The sequence below is a fragment of the Frieseomelitta varia genome, unplaced genomic scaffold (assembly GCF_011392965.1).
Source record: "Frieseomelitta varia isolate USP_RPSP 00005682 unplaced genomic scaffold, Fvar_1.2 scaffold_989, whole genome shotgun sequence".
Classification (NCBI taxonomy): domain Eukaryota; kingdom Metazoa; phylum Arthropoda; class Insecta; order Hymenoptera; family Apidae; genus Frieseomelitta; species Frieseomelitta varia.
Window position 1 is genome coordinate 61,327 of NW_025110799.1, and position 16,569 is coordinate 77,895.

The 16,569-nt window shown below is 27.7% G+C and overlaps 1 protein-coding gene across 9 annotated transcripts; it reads right to left on the minus strand.

Annotated features, from left to right (window-relative positions):
• Positions 1 to 1,254: 1,254 nt before the first annotated feature.
• On the minus strand, positions 1,255 to 16,239 carry LOC122538388. 9 transcript variants are annotated; one of them, XM_043672408.1, is made up of 7 exons: positions 16,083 to 16,238; positions 14,527 to 14,722; positions 8,864 to 9,243; positions 5,391 to 5,634; positions 3,375 to 3,799; positions 2,394 to 2,672; positions 1,255 to 1,790 (listed from the first exon to the last, which is right to left on the minus strand). In XM_043672408.1, the coding sequence occupies exons 3-7, from the start codon at positions 9,179 to 9,181 to the stop codon at positions 1,599 to 1,601; spliced, it is 1,458 nt and encodes a 485-aa protein (XP_043528343.1). In that variant the 5' UTR covers positions 9,182 to 9,243; positions 14,527 to 14,722; positions 16,083 to 16,238; the 3' UTR covers positions 1,255 to 1,598. The 9 variants fall into 9 exon arrangements, with proteins under 9 accessions (XP_043528343.1, XP_043528344.1, XP_043528341.1 ...); XM_043672409.1 differs by having other exon boundaries at positions 14,527 to 14,701; positions 16,097 to 16,235; XM_043672406.1 differs by having other exon boundaries at positions 16,097 to 16,235.
• Between the last annotated feature and the right edge of the window lie 330 nt (positions 16,240 to 16,569).

The window sequence follows — 16,569 nt, forward strand, 5'->3', positions numbered from 1 at the left end:
TTATAATATTTAGAATATATAGTTTCATTTATGGTTTCAAATTAATTCTGACTTGTTACTTATAAATTATAATATATTAAGTATGAACTATTATTATGAATTATGATGTAGAAGAATGATTTAACATTTCGTTGTCATACATATAAATAATAAATAAGGGAATAAAAAGTAATATTAAATAATAAGTTTTATTGATGGAAATAAATGTTGAATGAGTGAAAACTTGTAAGCAATTTAAATAATTAGAAAGTACACTGAAATGTAAAAAAATGTATCAAATGTAGTTGTAAGTGGAATGAGTGTAAAAAATTATTATTTCCTAAAATATTTGATTTCTGTAATGAAAATAGTTGCAAATTATTGTATAAAACAGAATTTCAAAATATATTTTAAGTTATAATATCGATAATACATTTATAGAATTTCATGGACATATTATAGGTACAATATTTTTATGAAACTTTATTTAATAGCTAATATTTTTATAAATATTTATTTAATAGCTTTCTGCAATAGCGATTCACTTATATCAAAGGAAAATTTCATCGAAAAATCACAGAAATCATTACAAATGTGCTACGAAACAGTCTAATATTTTACATATTTTTATTTATTATTAAAAGTGTTGATGAGCAGGTGTTTAAATTTGGTAATTTTAAAATTTTACAAATGATAATCTACATGCAGAATTTAAATATTTAATACAAATATAAAGTTAAATTATTTTTTATAGAATATTTTTAATTAATACATATTTACTTAAACATACAAATTTCAAAAAATTAATTTAATTCATTTAGTTAATTTGGTTATATAATTACCTAAAATTAATGATTGCAAATTATTAATACTCATACTAATCAAGAAGTAGTGTTAAACGTTTTATTAATTGTAATTATTGTTAAAGCAACTATATAAACAAAATCCAAAATTAGAACTCATGTAGAACTCATATTTGTTTTAAGCATTAATTTTAAATAAATGACACCTGCCTGTAGTATATCGTGTGATTAAGTACTGACACTAATACTGGTAACAGTTCAATAGCAAGAATATGAGAATTTTGTACAAGTTATTAAATCACAAAAGTAAAAGAATTATCGAAAAATACATTATACAATTCCTAAATAAATTTTTCAAAAGGAAAAGAATGTATCTAAGTAATGTATTATTTTCATATTCCAGAAAATAGAAATTGAATATATCTCTTAAAAAACTATTCTGTAAAATATATGTTTAATTTCTATTTGCGCAAACAAAAGTATAGAAATTCATTTTAATAGAAATTTTACGCGTTTTTATTTATTGATCATTTAATTAGATAACACAACATTATGAAAAAAATTTCTCTCGTAGAACCAACTATATGCTATATTGTTTGAAATTTATGTTACTAGTCAGTTGTACGGAAGAAACTGCAAAATTTATTATATAAGTTCAATTTTACTTCATCATGAATTAACAATGGCAGTAAAACACTCCTAGCGTGTTTGTATCTTATAAAAATATTTAATTGTGTTTTTTAAGTAACGAGGTATTATTTCGTAATATTAAACAATCTTTCGTTATATGCTACCGTGGAAATAATTTTGTATCGTTCACACGATGAGATTCATTTCCTCCGAATCATTATTTGTACGTCCTATAACAAATGGCCAATTCCTTTTCGAGATCCTTTCCAATTCTCCCTGTAAGAGATTTAAAAGGTCGTCGAAATATCGCAGATCATGTACTTCTTGTCGCAGTTTACTTGTATTGAACAAAATATCTGCCATTTTCTCTTCGTCACACTGAAAAATAAAGAAAATTTATGTTTTTCATAATATTTTATAAATTAATGTCAAAAAAGCATGTTATGAAAGATATTTTTGAACAGAATATTTATAAGAAATAATTCAATCGTTATTATTTTCTGGTATTGATTTGTTTTTTTTAAAAACCTGCCTCTAATGAAAAGTTTCTTGTATTTTTCAAAACTATCGATTTATCAAGTTTCAAATGAACCACAGTTTTAGAATATGAAGAATTTTTTAGATTATAAATACAAAGTCTTTCGACTTTCTTATCAAATTTCTTTCCATATTACGTTAGATAAATGTCCGATTAAACATAACTTAACGAATTAAATTTATGAATGTTATTAATTAATTTTTAAATATTTGTAAATATTTTACCTTTAAAATATAATATTATGTTCGAAACATGTATCACAATATATTTAGAAAAGAATTCTACATAACTTTTTAAAATTTTTTAGTCAGCAATTCAGAAAAATTTTAGCATTTTACACTAGTACAATTTTTTTCCTAGAAATCGTTCAAATGTTTACTTTATTGAAGAGTATGCCTCCGACAGAATTTCGGTTTAAAATATATAGTTTCAAAAGTTGTTACTTGAAAGCTTTTCCGAAGATCAGATATATCTCTGTAAATATCTTTGTTGCTATCTTGAAGTTTCTTTATTTTGTTTTGAAGATGAATTAGAGGTTCTTTTTCGAGGGTCGTCGACATATTTTCGTCCGTTTCGATTGCCAGGGCCAGCCTGGTCAATTGATCGTGCGTAGACATGCTGTCGTAGAAACGATCTTCTTCGAGAAGGACCGCAGCTTCCTCGGGATTTGTGTCGAGCGCTTTGAAAACTGACACTGCCTGGTTGGTGGTAGAACATTTTCCCTGTTAAAAATAAAAAGAAACCGAAATGAAATTTTTCAAAGTGATAAGTAATAATTATTCATTAACGCAAAGAAAACTATAAAGAAAACACTTAATTTAACTTATTTTATTTCTCATTGACTAGTAATTTTTAAATTGACAAAAAATAAATGAGTATTAATATTTTTTATTATTCCTAGTAATTTTTAAAATAATAAATAACAAATTATTTTAAAAGGATGAAATTTATCCATCGAACAAGTTAAGGATTTTCTACGAAAAAAGATTTTCTACGTAAAATTACTTTCCATGTTTATTACGCATAACTTAATAAATAACATTTTTATCATACTTCTTTACTCTTATTTCAGTAAATGACTTTTGGCACGAAATTTAAGAATAATAGGATATTAAAAAAGACGAATAAGCACAATACGAAGGAACGAGAAAACAATTGTTGTTTAAATTACTATGAATTAATTTTATTCATTTAATTCTTCAATCAACATTTCATTTGCAATTCTTTGCAATTCCAAAGATTCACTTCAAATCTTTTCTAATATTATTTTCCATTTAAATTCTACAATTTAATGAATTTTCAAGATATTTAAATGTCCTATGTAATATCACGATAAGATACTGCTTGGTTCTTTAATGGGTTAACCAACATTAATTTATTCTTGTTTCTTTTCAACTTATAATGTATCATTTAAGAAATAAAACCTGTGTGGCATCAATCTTGTAATTCGTCGTCGCCAACTCATCACTGAGAGAAGAGCTTTGCATATTCAAAGTGTGCGTGTTGGAGGTCCAATCGTTACTCTGAATATTGGACGTGTCTTCGAACGGGCTCGTTTCAGAGCAAGCACTGAAAGAGTTACGTGTCCTCAACTTGTCGCGGCTCTCCCACGTGTCGTTTAATCTCTCGTAAATTGATCTCTTGTTGAACGAACAATCGAACATGTTCGGGCTTTCCGTATTCGATTCCCCATTCGACACATCTTCCTTTTTCGTTTCGTTTTTATCAGCAACCGTCCCGTTACTAATGTTGTAGACACGTTCGTATTTTCTCCGACGATGCAAGTCGATCGTCGGCACCACTATCTCTTTCGGATTGGGATTCATGAAAGCTTTCAGCTGCATTGCACCTGAATGAACAGAATATAAACCCAATTTAGTTTAATTTAATTTTAATTGTTTTTAGAAAGCGACTGACTTTACTATTTAAATTTCTTTAGATTCCAGCGCTAAAGTAAGCTGACCGATGCTTAATCTTTTTACGTTGGAAATAGATTTTCCTTAACAATTAGATTTAACACAAATAGCAAAGATTCTTTCATGCAATGGTGAATAATTTATTTGAGAAGCTAATATGATCGTTTCGAGGATATTTTGTGCAACGCTTGTATCTAAACTAATTATAACTATTAATATATAACATATAACATAACTAATATTAATATACAATATTATTTTATAATATAATATCAATATAACCACCAATACTAATATTATATATTATATAATACTAATATTAATATAAGTATTAATACTAACTATTTGAATTTCAAAAGAAATCTTAAAGAAAGATGTGTATGATATTTTTTTCCCAGATATTTAATTAATTTTTAGAAATTTCAATCATCAGAAATAATTAAAACCTAATATTAATAATATATACTATATACTAACATTACTAATATTATATAATACTAATATTAATATAAGTATTAATACTAACTATTTAAATTTCAAAAGAAATCTTAAAGAAAGATGTGTATGATATTTTTTTTCCAGATATTTAATTAATTTTTAGAAATTTCAATCATCAGAAATAATTAAAACCTAATACTAATAATATATACTATATACTAACATTACTAATATTATATAATACTAATATTAATATAAGTATTAATACTAACTATTTAAATTTCAAAAGAAATCTTAAAGAAAGATGTGTATGATATTTTTTTTCCAGATATTTAATCAATTTTTAGAAATTTCAATCATCAGAAATAATTAAAACCTAATACTAATAATATATACTATAAATATATACTATACTAATAATATATACTATAAATAATTAAAACCTAATACTAATAATATATACTAATAATATACACTAACATTACTAATATTATATAATACTAATATTAATATTAAATTTCAAAAGAAATCTTTAAGATGTGTATGATATTTTTTTTTCCAGATATTTAATTAATTTTCAGAAATTTCAATCATCAGAGATAATTAAAACTTAATACTAATAATATGCATACCATATACTAATATTACTAATATTAACATAACTATTAATACTAACTATTTAAATTTTAAAAGAAACATTAAAAATGGATGTACATGATATTTTCTTTTCGGATATTTAATCAATTTTTCAGAAATTTCAACCGTCACAGATAATTAATAAACCGTGTCGTAAAATTCCGAGATTCTCTCGTACGTATTCGATGTACGATCGTGAAGCAAGTTTAAGAGTACAGGCGAAGGTACGTCTAACGAGCACGAAGCGAGCCGATTTCACATATTGGTAAACCGCGAAACTTTACTAGGTCAGGCACAATAGTCGGATTATATTCAAGTTAGCTGATGGCGATCCGCTGTTGCACGCTCGGCAAATATCGGAACTGGCCCAACATTTTCTCTCTTTCTCTTTCTCTCTCTCTCTCTCTCTCTCTCTCTCTCTCTCTCTTCTAAACAGCAAGATATACGTACCATCTTGGTTCGAGTCGATAAGATAGTTCAATCCCCGGCGGCACAAGGACGTTTTCCATGGATTTTCTGCCATGTCTCTCACTTGAGAGATGGATAAATAGCGAGGCGAAGGCGTTAGTATCCGGTAGTTCTGAGATCTGACCAGCCTTTCCGGGGTGTAGCATATGCCGTGCGATTGCTGCGACTTCAAATCTGTCGAGCACCGTATCCCATCATCTTCCGTTTGAAATGGCGCGAAATAGTCCTGTAATTACCAAAACTGTCAATAGCCGGTTCATCAGATTGTTACAATAAGCTGCTTGGTACATTTTGAGAAATAATATACAAAACGCAAAGTAATACACTGTAGGAATTTTCGTATAAGAAGGTAGTTTGTTCAAAGTTAAAAGTAAGAATTTTGTTTAATGGTGATTTGAAGGATTCATATTAACCACTATTCTTTCTTAATCGCTACTCCCTAGACTAACTATATTCTTTCTGATAATGATCGAAACTCTCTGTAACAGACGACTCTTTGTAACTCACTGACGACTCGCTACTCTCTTCCTCGTCTGCACAAAACATTCGTCGTTCATACACACACACACACACACACACAAACGCAACCATACCCTTAATATTTTGAGCGCTAGACCTGGAGGGCCTAACTTTCGCCACAGGACGCCACTTGGGACATTTGGCTACAATTGTTGAGCATTGGAGAAAGTTCTGAGCCCTTTCCCAGAATTTGCCCATCCCACAATACGAAAAGGCGAAGCTTGTACTATGTACTTGTTGATGAGATCAAGTGAATAAAAAAAAACGAGATTCAAGTGAATAAATAGCGTTCCCGAAATTGTGAAAGACTGAATGATCTAGAACGAAAATAACATTTACAAGCACACGTTTCTTTAAATTTTTTATTATTTTATTTGGAAATATAATTAATGGATTTTTTTTAAAGTATTCATGCGTGAACGACAACATTCCTTGAATGACCATTTTGAAAATGAACAAGTTATGACTATGAGGTATACAACCGATCAGGTTAAACGCCCCGTTTTCGAGAAAATCGAGTCTGAAAATTTATCAAGTTGAACCTTAAGCTAATTTTAAGACGCGACAGAAAAGAATAATCAACAGGATGTGCAACTTTTTTGCATGTCGAGTTTGAAACTTGATCAAGTACCAAGGCAATTTTTAACGAAATAGACGCAGAGTATATTTTCTTAGAAAACGACGCTATGAATGAAGAAAAGTATACGTATGTATATACGTATGCACGCACAAAGTTATTATACATAAAATTTATATGTAATATATTACGATATTATATGTAATAATAAATAATAAATAGAAATATTAATATAATAATAAAATATAATAATATAATTTTATATTATATATTATTATAATATTATTTATTATATTAATTATATTGTTATATATTATTACATTATTATTATGTATAAATATAAAATTATAATAATAAAATATAATAAAATATAATTAAATACAATTTTAATATATTTTAATTTAATTTTATAATAAAATATAATTAAATGTAATTTTATATTAATATATTTTATATTAATATAATATATTATTTATTATATTATTATTATATTAATTATATTGTTATATATTATTATATTATTATTATGTATAAATATAAAATTATGATAATGAAATATAATAATATAATTTTATATTAATATAATATTATTTATTATACTATTATTATATTAATATGAATATTAACAATATTATTATTATATCAATTGTTATATATTATTATATTATTTTTAAGTATAAACATAAGACTATAATAATAAAATATAATAATATAATTTTATATTAATATAGTATTATTTATTATATAATTATTATTTGATTAATATAAATATTAATATAATAATAAAATATAACAATATAATAATAATAAATAATAAACAATATATAATAATAATAGTATTGTTCGCGTGCAACAAATGATTTTATAATACAGCGTAACGCTTAGTGCACGCTGACTCTTAAGGGACTGTCCTTGGTGGTCTATTTGAACGCAATGTTACCCCTAGATTATCGGAGAATTCTCAGGAGACGATCAGTACCGATCGGAGGTTAAACGATTTCTCTACTATCCTTCCGAGCCGATGGAAAATAGAAGGAAACTCTCTCGTTTTCCTTTCCATTGGGCTTCAAGATTTTTTTAGCCTCAAGACGAGGACAAATTCGTTCGCAATCATTTGTCAACTCGCGTTTTGTTTAAATATTCATTGAAATAGAACTTTCACTAAAAGGTGATCCCATAGGCTATGGCACGTTATACGCTATTGACATAACCAATCTATTCTCCAATTCTAATGAGTTAACGAGGCCTTAGTCGTCGTGTTGGGTTTTCTCTGTTCGAAAATAACGAAGCGAGTCCATAAATCATTCAACTCATTAAATTGTAGAATAATTTTTTTTTAACTTTAGTTTAAATTATTATTCAAACGGATTAATTATTATAATAATTTTAATTTTTAGAATTATTATTATAAATCTAAATTTAATACACTTTAAAAGTTATTGCGCATTATTAAATTTGACTTTAATACTTTTAATGTACATAATTTTTTTCTCAATAAATTTAATATCATTTTATCTTATATTTGAATCTAATCTCGTTTATTAGTAACTTTTTTATATAATTATAAAATTAGGGTACGGTGAATTTCGTTTTAATTCTTCATTTTATTTAACATTTTATACTTTGGTATTTCCTTTGCCATTTATTATTTATTAAATTTATTAAATTTATTTTGCAGTTTAAATTTTTATATTTTAGAAATATTAAATTATAAATAATTTTATATATTGACAATTTTAAATTTATTTATATATTATCTAAATCTAATTTATTAGTAATTTTTTATATAATTATAAAATGAGGGTACGGTGAATTTCGTTTTAATTCTTCATTTTATTTAACATTTTATACTTTGGTATTTTCTTTGCCATTTATTATTTAATTTATTAAATTTATTTTGCAGATAAAATTTTTATATTTTAGAAATATTAAATATTTTATATATTGATAATTTTAAATTTATTTATATATTATATTTTAAATTTATTTATATATTATTATTTAAATTAATAAATTTAAATTTATTTATATATTATATTTATATATTATTTTATCTGTTTTAGTAAAAATTCCAATATATGCATATGATTCATGGATGGTTATTAAAAATTCATGTTGAAGCCTCTTTTTTTCAGTACAATAATTCTAGCTTCAGTTATGTTAAAATTAAAAAGATACGATATATTAGAAATTGCAACGTGTTGAATTAAAATTGCTATATCTTTCTCACAGCTAGATTTTCATTCAGTCAATTAATTTGTTTGTTAATACGACCTAATTTTCTAATTATCACGAATTCAAATTTCAGAAATAGCAAATAAAGTTAAATTTCCCAAAAGAGCAAATAACATCAACTTACCGTGTCGTTTTCAATCGCGTCTTGTTCGATAAGATTTATGTCCAAATCCTCGTTAATTAACGACGTTAGCTCTATCTTTTCGTAATTGTCGTTACATTCTTGTTTGAATTCCTGTGCAAGGAAATAACTGTCGCTATCGTCAGAGTCCACGCAAGAGAACATCGATTCGGTCGATCCTACAGATTGACGATCTTTACTGCGACCGGTTCTGGGCGACTTTAGATTGTCTTCGTTGTTCAACCACCAGCCGAAATCATCCTGCTTCAACATTTCTTTAAGTTTCGCGTCGCCGCTGTTCCTCCCTTTTAGGCAGAACATCGTAGACGAATTCTCGTGTGCAATTTCACTGATCTTTGGATATTTTTGTGAATGAATTAAATCTGAAACAAACAAGATCAGATTAGACTAGTGGATTTTCGTGCACAATTGCAATTTAACCACTTGCGGACCATAACGAGTGACCAGACCGTATACAATAATTTGTCGCTTTTACCATCTACCGCCGCACTACCCTAACTAAAATTTATAAAAGTGAAGGACGCAGAAAATTGAAAAGATACTATTATCTGTAATTTAAATTTAGCAACAATAATTGTGGTACATTAACGAATGTATTCCCATTCCTTATTATTATCGTTTGATACGTTGTGCATTTGTAGAAAGAAAGAAAAATAGTATTATTCAATTACTTTAGTCAAGTAGAACTTTTCTCTCGATCATATTCATTTTATATTCATTTATAGTCATTGTAAAATATTTGTACGAGTAAAATCAGTGACTACTGCGTGAAAATAAAAATAAAAATTAATTAAGTGATAACCGAAATTCTAATAAACTGACAATAGCTAAAATTAAAGTTCAAAAATACCAGATTTGATTTTGGAAAAACTTTGTTTCGAGAGTTATCGCCAGTTGTGAAATCTGTAGTGAAATTGTTTCAAGAGCTGCGCTAGATCCGATGCAGATCTCAGTTTTGGTTAGATTAGAGTTTGGGTTCGTGATTAGATTAGAATCGCATAGAAATGGAATTGGTCAGCGTTATTTTCTGAGAATGAAATTCTGGATCTTTGCGCAAAGAGATATCGCCATCTTGTATAAATTAAACTTCGGTGAGTTCAGTTGCAAATTTTTTTTTTGTATATTTATTAAGTTAAAAATGTTTCAGACTTAAAACATCTATTTCAGTCTGAAGACGTTGCTTTACTCGTTATACTTTTAAAAACTAGCAATCAGAATTTATTTTAGTGTTCTAAAATAAAATACGTATAAAACTAGAGTCACCTATTTATGAATGTTTAAATATATTATATACATAGATAATTAGATAATATTTAAATATTTTAATATATTAGTATTAATTATTATAAAATAATAATAATTATTATATTATAATTAATATATTAATATTAATATTGATTATTATATAATAATTTAATATATTATAATTAATTATTTAAATATTTAAATATACTATATAGATAATTAATAAATATTTATATTATAATTAATAAATATACTATATAGATAATTAATAAATATTTATATTATAATTAATAAATATACTATATAGATAATTAATAAATATTTAAATATACTATAGATAATTAGAATCGAAACAGTGCGATTAAAATAAACAATTGTTCATATATTTGGTATGGACAATGTAATAAATCTGGATACTACGCATAATATATATGGGCATTATTAACAATAACAAGTAAAATTGAGTATACGGGTGAATGATAAAAACTGCTCCCATGGAAATCATTGACGTCAAATTGATATTTATTAGGCTGCCTGATAATTTTCGTTATTATTCATAATGAGAATTTATTACATTGTCACATACACAGTATGTACATACAGCGAAAATAAAAAGTAAATATATGTGTCTAACTAAACTATGAGATTTATGAATTATATTAAGTATAATAATCATTAAGATTTAGACAATAATATGATGTTATAGCATAATATTTATGGCATTTAAAAGATGTGTTTACATATAAATGTAAAAATTATAGAACTAGACACAAAAAATATTTTATTAAGCAATTCATGAGGTTACAGAATTGTTAAAAAATTAATTTAGATACGTATCTTAAAATCGAATTTAGCTGCCGAATTCTCAAGCCTTTTAAGATCGAGATCTAAAGCATACCGCAAAAGCGGCTAAAGATTGGTTGCTATAGAATACTCTAAATTAATTAATACGCCGTTACGTTACTAATCTCCTAAGATGTTGCGTTATTTTAATTAAGAAAAGTTAAAACATATTAAATAAATTTCGTACCTTCAAGGTATTTTATTCACTTTCGACCTTGTAAACATAATTACTCTTTTATTTCAATAAAAGTCAGTATTGATTTTCCTAAAAGCACGTGTGTTTTTTGTGATCACAGAAACAGAAACAGAAAGAATCCGACACTCGTTATTTTCACAAGTTTTACAATTCCAATATCGACACTTTATTTTTCTTCAAATATAAATTTATTTATATGCATGTAAATATAATTTTTAATTAACATAATGAAATAATAGTTTTATAATAAAAATATATTTTAGTAATAATTAAAAATTAATAATGTTATTTACAGTTTAAAGTAATGAAAATGAATTTTTCAAAAAATCAATGAGCAAAATTTGTTTTGTACCTTCGATATGAGGGTTAATCAATTTATTTTAATAATTTTAATAATTTCGAAAGTAAATGATCTAAATATATAGCTACCTTTTTTATGAAGTAAAAGAAACAAATATATATTCAGAAATTAAATGTTTGTCGTATTTATTAATGTCTAATTTTTTTCTAAATAAATTCAATTTATATTTGAACCCAATGGGAAACATTTCATACACATAACAACTTTCATAACATTTTTTCTACATAAATTCAATTTATATTTGAACCCCAATGGAAAACAAATTCACACACACGTAACAACTTCAACTACCGTTTCAATTACAATTTCTCACCCAAATAACAGGACTTTGTACACAGATGAAAAGATTCGTCCAAACACAAGCCACTGCAAACCACCAACCGAGATCTCGCTTCAATAATGAAGTTCCATCGTCAAAGTTAGACGCGAATGGAACCGGGTACGTCTGACAACGAACTGGGACGACGAGTAAGCCATTATACGTACACTTGCCCGGCTTCTGTGTCGACTTCGAACGCTCGACCATAGAACGTTAAACCGATAAATCGAACGATCAACGACAAAAACTTCTCATCGATCCACGTTCCTCGAACAGTTTCTTGACACGTGAGAACTAGCGTGTATCGCGTGCAGGTTAGGATCGCCGCGAGTCTTCGATCCGACGTGTCCGGTTTGACGAAGCGACGCTACAGTTCCGAGTTCGATCGTCTCTACGGAACGCCGATTTTCCTTGACCACCGGGTAACCATGGGAACGCTAATTTAATAAATCCGACGGTTTCTTGTTTCGTGTCGTTTAGAGCCGCGTGTCGATTAACGTCGCGTGTTCGCTGGATCTCGCTTGATTCATAGACGACGATTAGATTCAGTCGCGGAAATGGAGGCACGCGGCGAGATGAGATTTGCTCGCGCGTTATGATTTGTTGCTTTTTCGTACGTTGCATCCGATAAGCCTCGGATTGGTCAACCGAGAACGATCTATATATACGAGAGCGAATTAATTAATTGAGAGGATTGTCGAGTTAGTGTAAGTGTAACAGATGTACGTCAGAAAGTTTCTTAATCAATTTCAAGTATATTTAAATGTAACCCAGGTAAAACAAATGATAAGTTTATTAATAGTTTCTTAATAATTTCTGTACAGTGATACCGACGGGTTCAAAAAGATAGCGACGAATTATTGTATAATTGGTTTGGTCACTCGTTATGGTCCGCAATCAGTTGCCAGCGCAGGTGGTTAAAATACACATGTTACGAGGAGAATTTAGTGTAATTAGTTTGTTTCTAGATGATTTCGCGAAGGTCAATTATTATTTTTCAAATACAAATCACGTACCTAAATGGTTTTGCATTGATTTATATGGCAAGTAATTCTCTATTAACCTCTTGCGCTGGAATGACGTGCCACGCACGTCGAGAATTTTTTTGTCAAAAAATTGCAACGTTTTCTCAGTTTCAAGTATATTTAAATGTAACCCAGGTAAAACAGATGATAAGTTTATTAGTTCTTAGTCGTTTCTATCCAGTGATGTCATACCGACGGGTTCAAAAAGATAGCGACGAATTATTGTACAATTGGTTTGGTCACTCGTTATGGTCCGCAATCAGTTGCCAGCGCAAGTGGCTGAAATACACAATGTTACGAGGAGAATTTAGTGTAATTAGTTTGTTTCTAGATGGTTTTGCGAAGGTCAATTATTATTTTTCAAATACAAATGGTTTTATATTGATTTATGCTGCAAGTCATTCTTTATTAACCTCTTGTGCTGGAATGACGTGCCACGCATGTTGAGAATTTTTTTGTTCCAAAATTGCAACGTTTTCTCAGTTTCAAGTATATTTAAATGTAACCCAGGTAAAACAGATGATAAGTTTATTAGTTCTTAGTCATTTCTATCCAGTGATGTCATACCGACGGGTTCAGAAAGATAGCGACGAATTATTGTATAATTGGTTCGGTCACTCGTTATGGTCCGCAATCAGTTGCCAGCGCAAGAGGTTAAATACTGGGAAACGTGTAATAATATTATTGCAAAGAAATTCGGTACTGCATGGTAGGAGAAACATAAAACAGATACAAAGGATCCTCGTGGTTCTCTAGAAATGATAAGATCGCAATCTGAGAGCAATAAGTGAAGCTCGGCAGAGAGATTGAAGTAAAGATTGACATTCAATTTGATGCGAGTCATCGAAGTCTGCAACTCTTCCGAATTAACGTCGATTTTATAAATATATCTTTTGCATTATATTGTTTCAAAGTATCGTTTCGAGCAGTCGCTTTGTTAAGAAACAAATTACATTTGCAATTCTAATTGTATCTTTACCTGTGTGCTTCGCGCCATTTAAATAAGTATAATCCACATATGTTTACAATGAAACATAAACATTAATCGCCTTATCGTCCTTTTACATATCTCTGTTCATCTAATCAGACGAACATTATCATTTTCTGTATTATCTACTCATTTTAATCCATTCTTACCTTGATCTTTGAATTCATACTTTCACATAATACACGAGCACGTTTGAAACAGTCGATAAAGTGTATTTATGCTGCACTGTTCTTCAACTTTCATCTCGCGGTTTTCAAACGTACATACACATACACATACATATATATATATATATATATATATATATATATATATATATATATATATATATATCATTACATTACACATTCACGAATCAAGAAATTAACAGCACAAAAATACACACGTGTAATGTAGTTTTCACGTGAAAATGTCATAAAATTGACCGAACAATCGCAACTCAACTCATATTCACTTTCATCGTCTTTGATCTCCGAGCAATCGTAAAAATCTCGTTCGGTTCACCGATGTACGCACTGTGTCCAAGCATACACTGACCCATACCACGTTTTTTCCCGGGCTATAACATCACTGAGCTCACCCACAATGATGAATGTCGGTGTTTGTTTTCGATACGACCTAAACAAACATTCCGATAGCGAGTTCAATCAATTCTCACTGTTACTCACCTATATATGCTCATACTCGCGGGGGTACGTTCTTTCACGATAACTCGATGACCCGGCTTTCGCGATACGAGTTCCTCGTTCGTAAGTTGAGTCAGAGTAATGCCAATCCGAATCATGTTGATACGAACGTGAACATGAAGCTGTCCTTCAGATCGTGAGACTTGTTTTGTAAACACTATTATACCGGTGAATTTTGCTTATGACAGATTTTAATTTAAAAATTAAATTTAATTAAATTGAAAACTTAATGGGAATTAAGTTTATAATTATATTATATATTATTATATATTATTATAATTATATTATATTATAAACTAATATAATATAATTATATTATATTATAACTAATATAATATAATATATTATATATTATTATAATTATATTATATTATATTATAAACTAGTATAATATTATACTATAATATTATAGTATAATATAATAGTATAATATTATATTATAAACTAATATAATTAGATTATTTATTATTTATAATTATATTAGTTTATAATTATATTATAAATTATTGTATGTATTTAATTTTAGTGAAAGACTAGTATTTAGGTGAACTAGATAATCCCCTCTCTCCAGTCCAAGATCCTAAATTATAATCTATCGTATTTTATACATGTCGTGAAACTTTTTGAACACACGTGAAATAAATAAAATAAATAAAATAGCGACACACGAAAATAAATGGAAAGGAAAGGATAGCATTTTTTGCTTAGAACTTTAAGAATCGTGTCAAAAGATTTGTACTCGAGGCTGGCTAATTTCGAACTGAACTGGAGTGAAATAATATTTTAAGCGCAAAAATATAGTTTGAGACATAGTTCTAAAATTTATAATCAAATTATTTGAGTCGATATTTCTCGTGCAATGTAGGCTATATCTTATATTACACTGTTGCTAATGAGAAACGGTCCAATTATATTCACAATATAGATTTCAATTCATAATATCGATTAAACTTTGATTCACCAGATTCTTTAAATTTCGTTGTGAAACAATTTTGTAATTATTTAGCTTTAGTTTAATCATTGTTGATGACTTTGTGATCTATTGTTTGCCATTATATTATCACGACTATATGTTGTTATATTATTTTAAGAAAAATTTTATTTTTAACGTAATTTTTATTTCTCTAAGACTATCTTTATTAGTTGATCTAGTTTTTAGTTAAACATTTTTATTACTTGATTTATTTTCATTCGGTGTACATACAAATAAAGTCACTATTCAAATAAATAAATAAAAATTGAACGAGTTATTTCAAGTATTTAAATATTCAAATATTTATTTCAAGTATTTGAATAAGAAATACGATTAGAAATATGGAAAAAAATAATTATTCAAGACTAAAAACACTATTTAAAATAACTATGAAAAACGAATAAATTAATAACTATTAAAACATCGTGAAAAAATTATTTGTAACTACTATCAAACATTACAAACTATAACTATTAAAGCACTATAAAAAAAAATATATATTCAAATGTCGAATGAGTGTGTTATTTGTTGATTATTTAAATCGACAATGAGCACTAAAACATACATTTCGAAACATACGTTTGCACAGACGGACGTGAAACTTTTTCATCGGGTATTTCTGACATTTTCCTTGTGAAATTATATCGGACAAACGATCGAACAAAACAGCGACACGGAATCGTGTTGTACATCGAACTAACAATAAGAGCGAACGAATCATGCGTCGATTGTCTGTCGTGAATGTTCCCAGATATTCGTCGACACAACAAGTTGCGAAATTCTCACGGGGAATTTTATCGTGTCATCGTGACACGAGTTTTTGTGAGAAACAATGCGAATTGACTGTAAGTATTTATAATGAATATCGCCGCGAGGAGAACTTCAGTCACACTGAAGTTCTCCACGTTCATATTTGCTGCAACGGTGAAGAGATATATTCACTTTCACGTGGTAGTATCGAGTTTCGTGATTGAAACTTGTGTGTTTTTTAGAAAAAAAGAAAAAGAAAAGCTGGTAATTGTGGTAAAGACTGTTTCAGAATTATACGTATG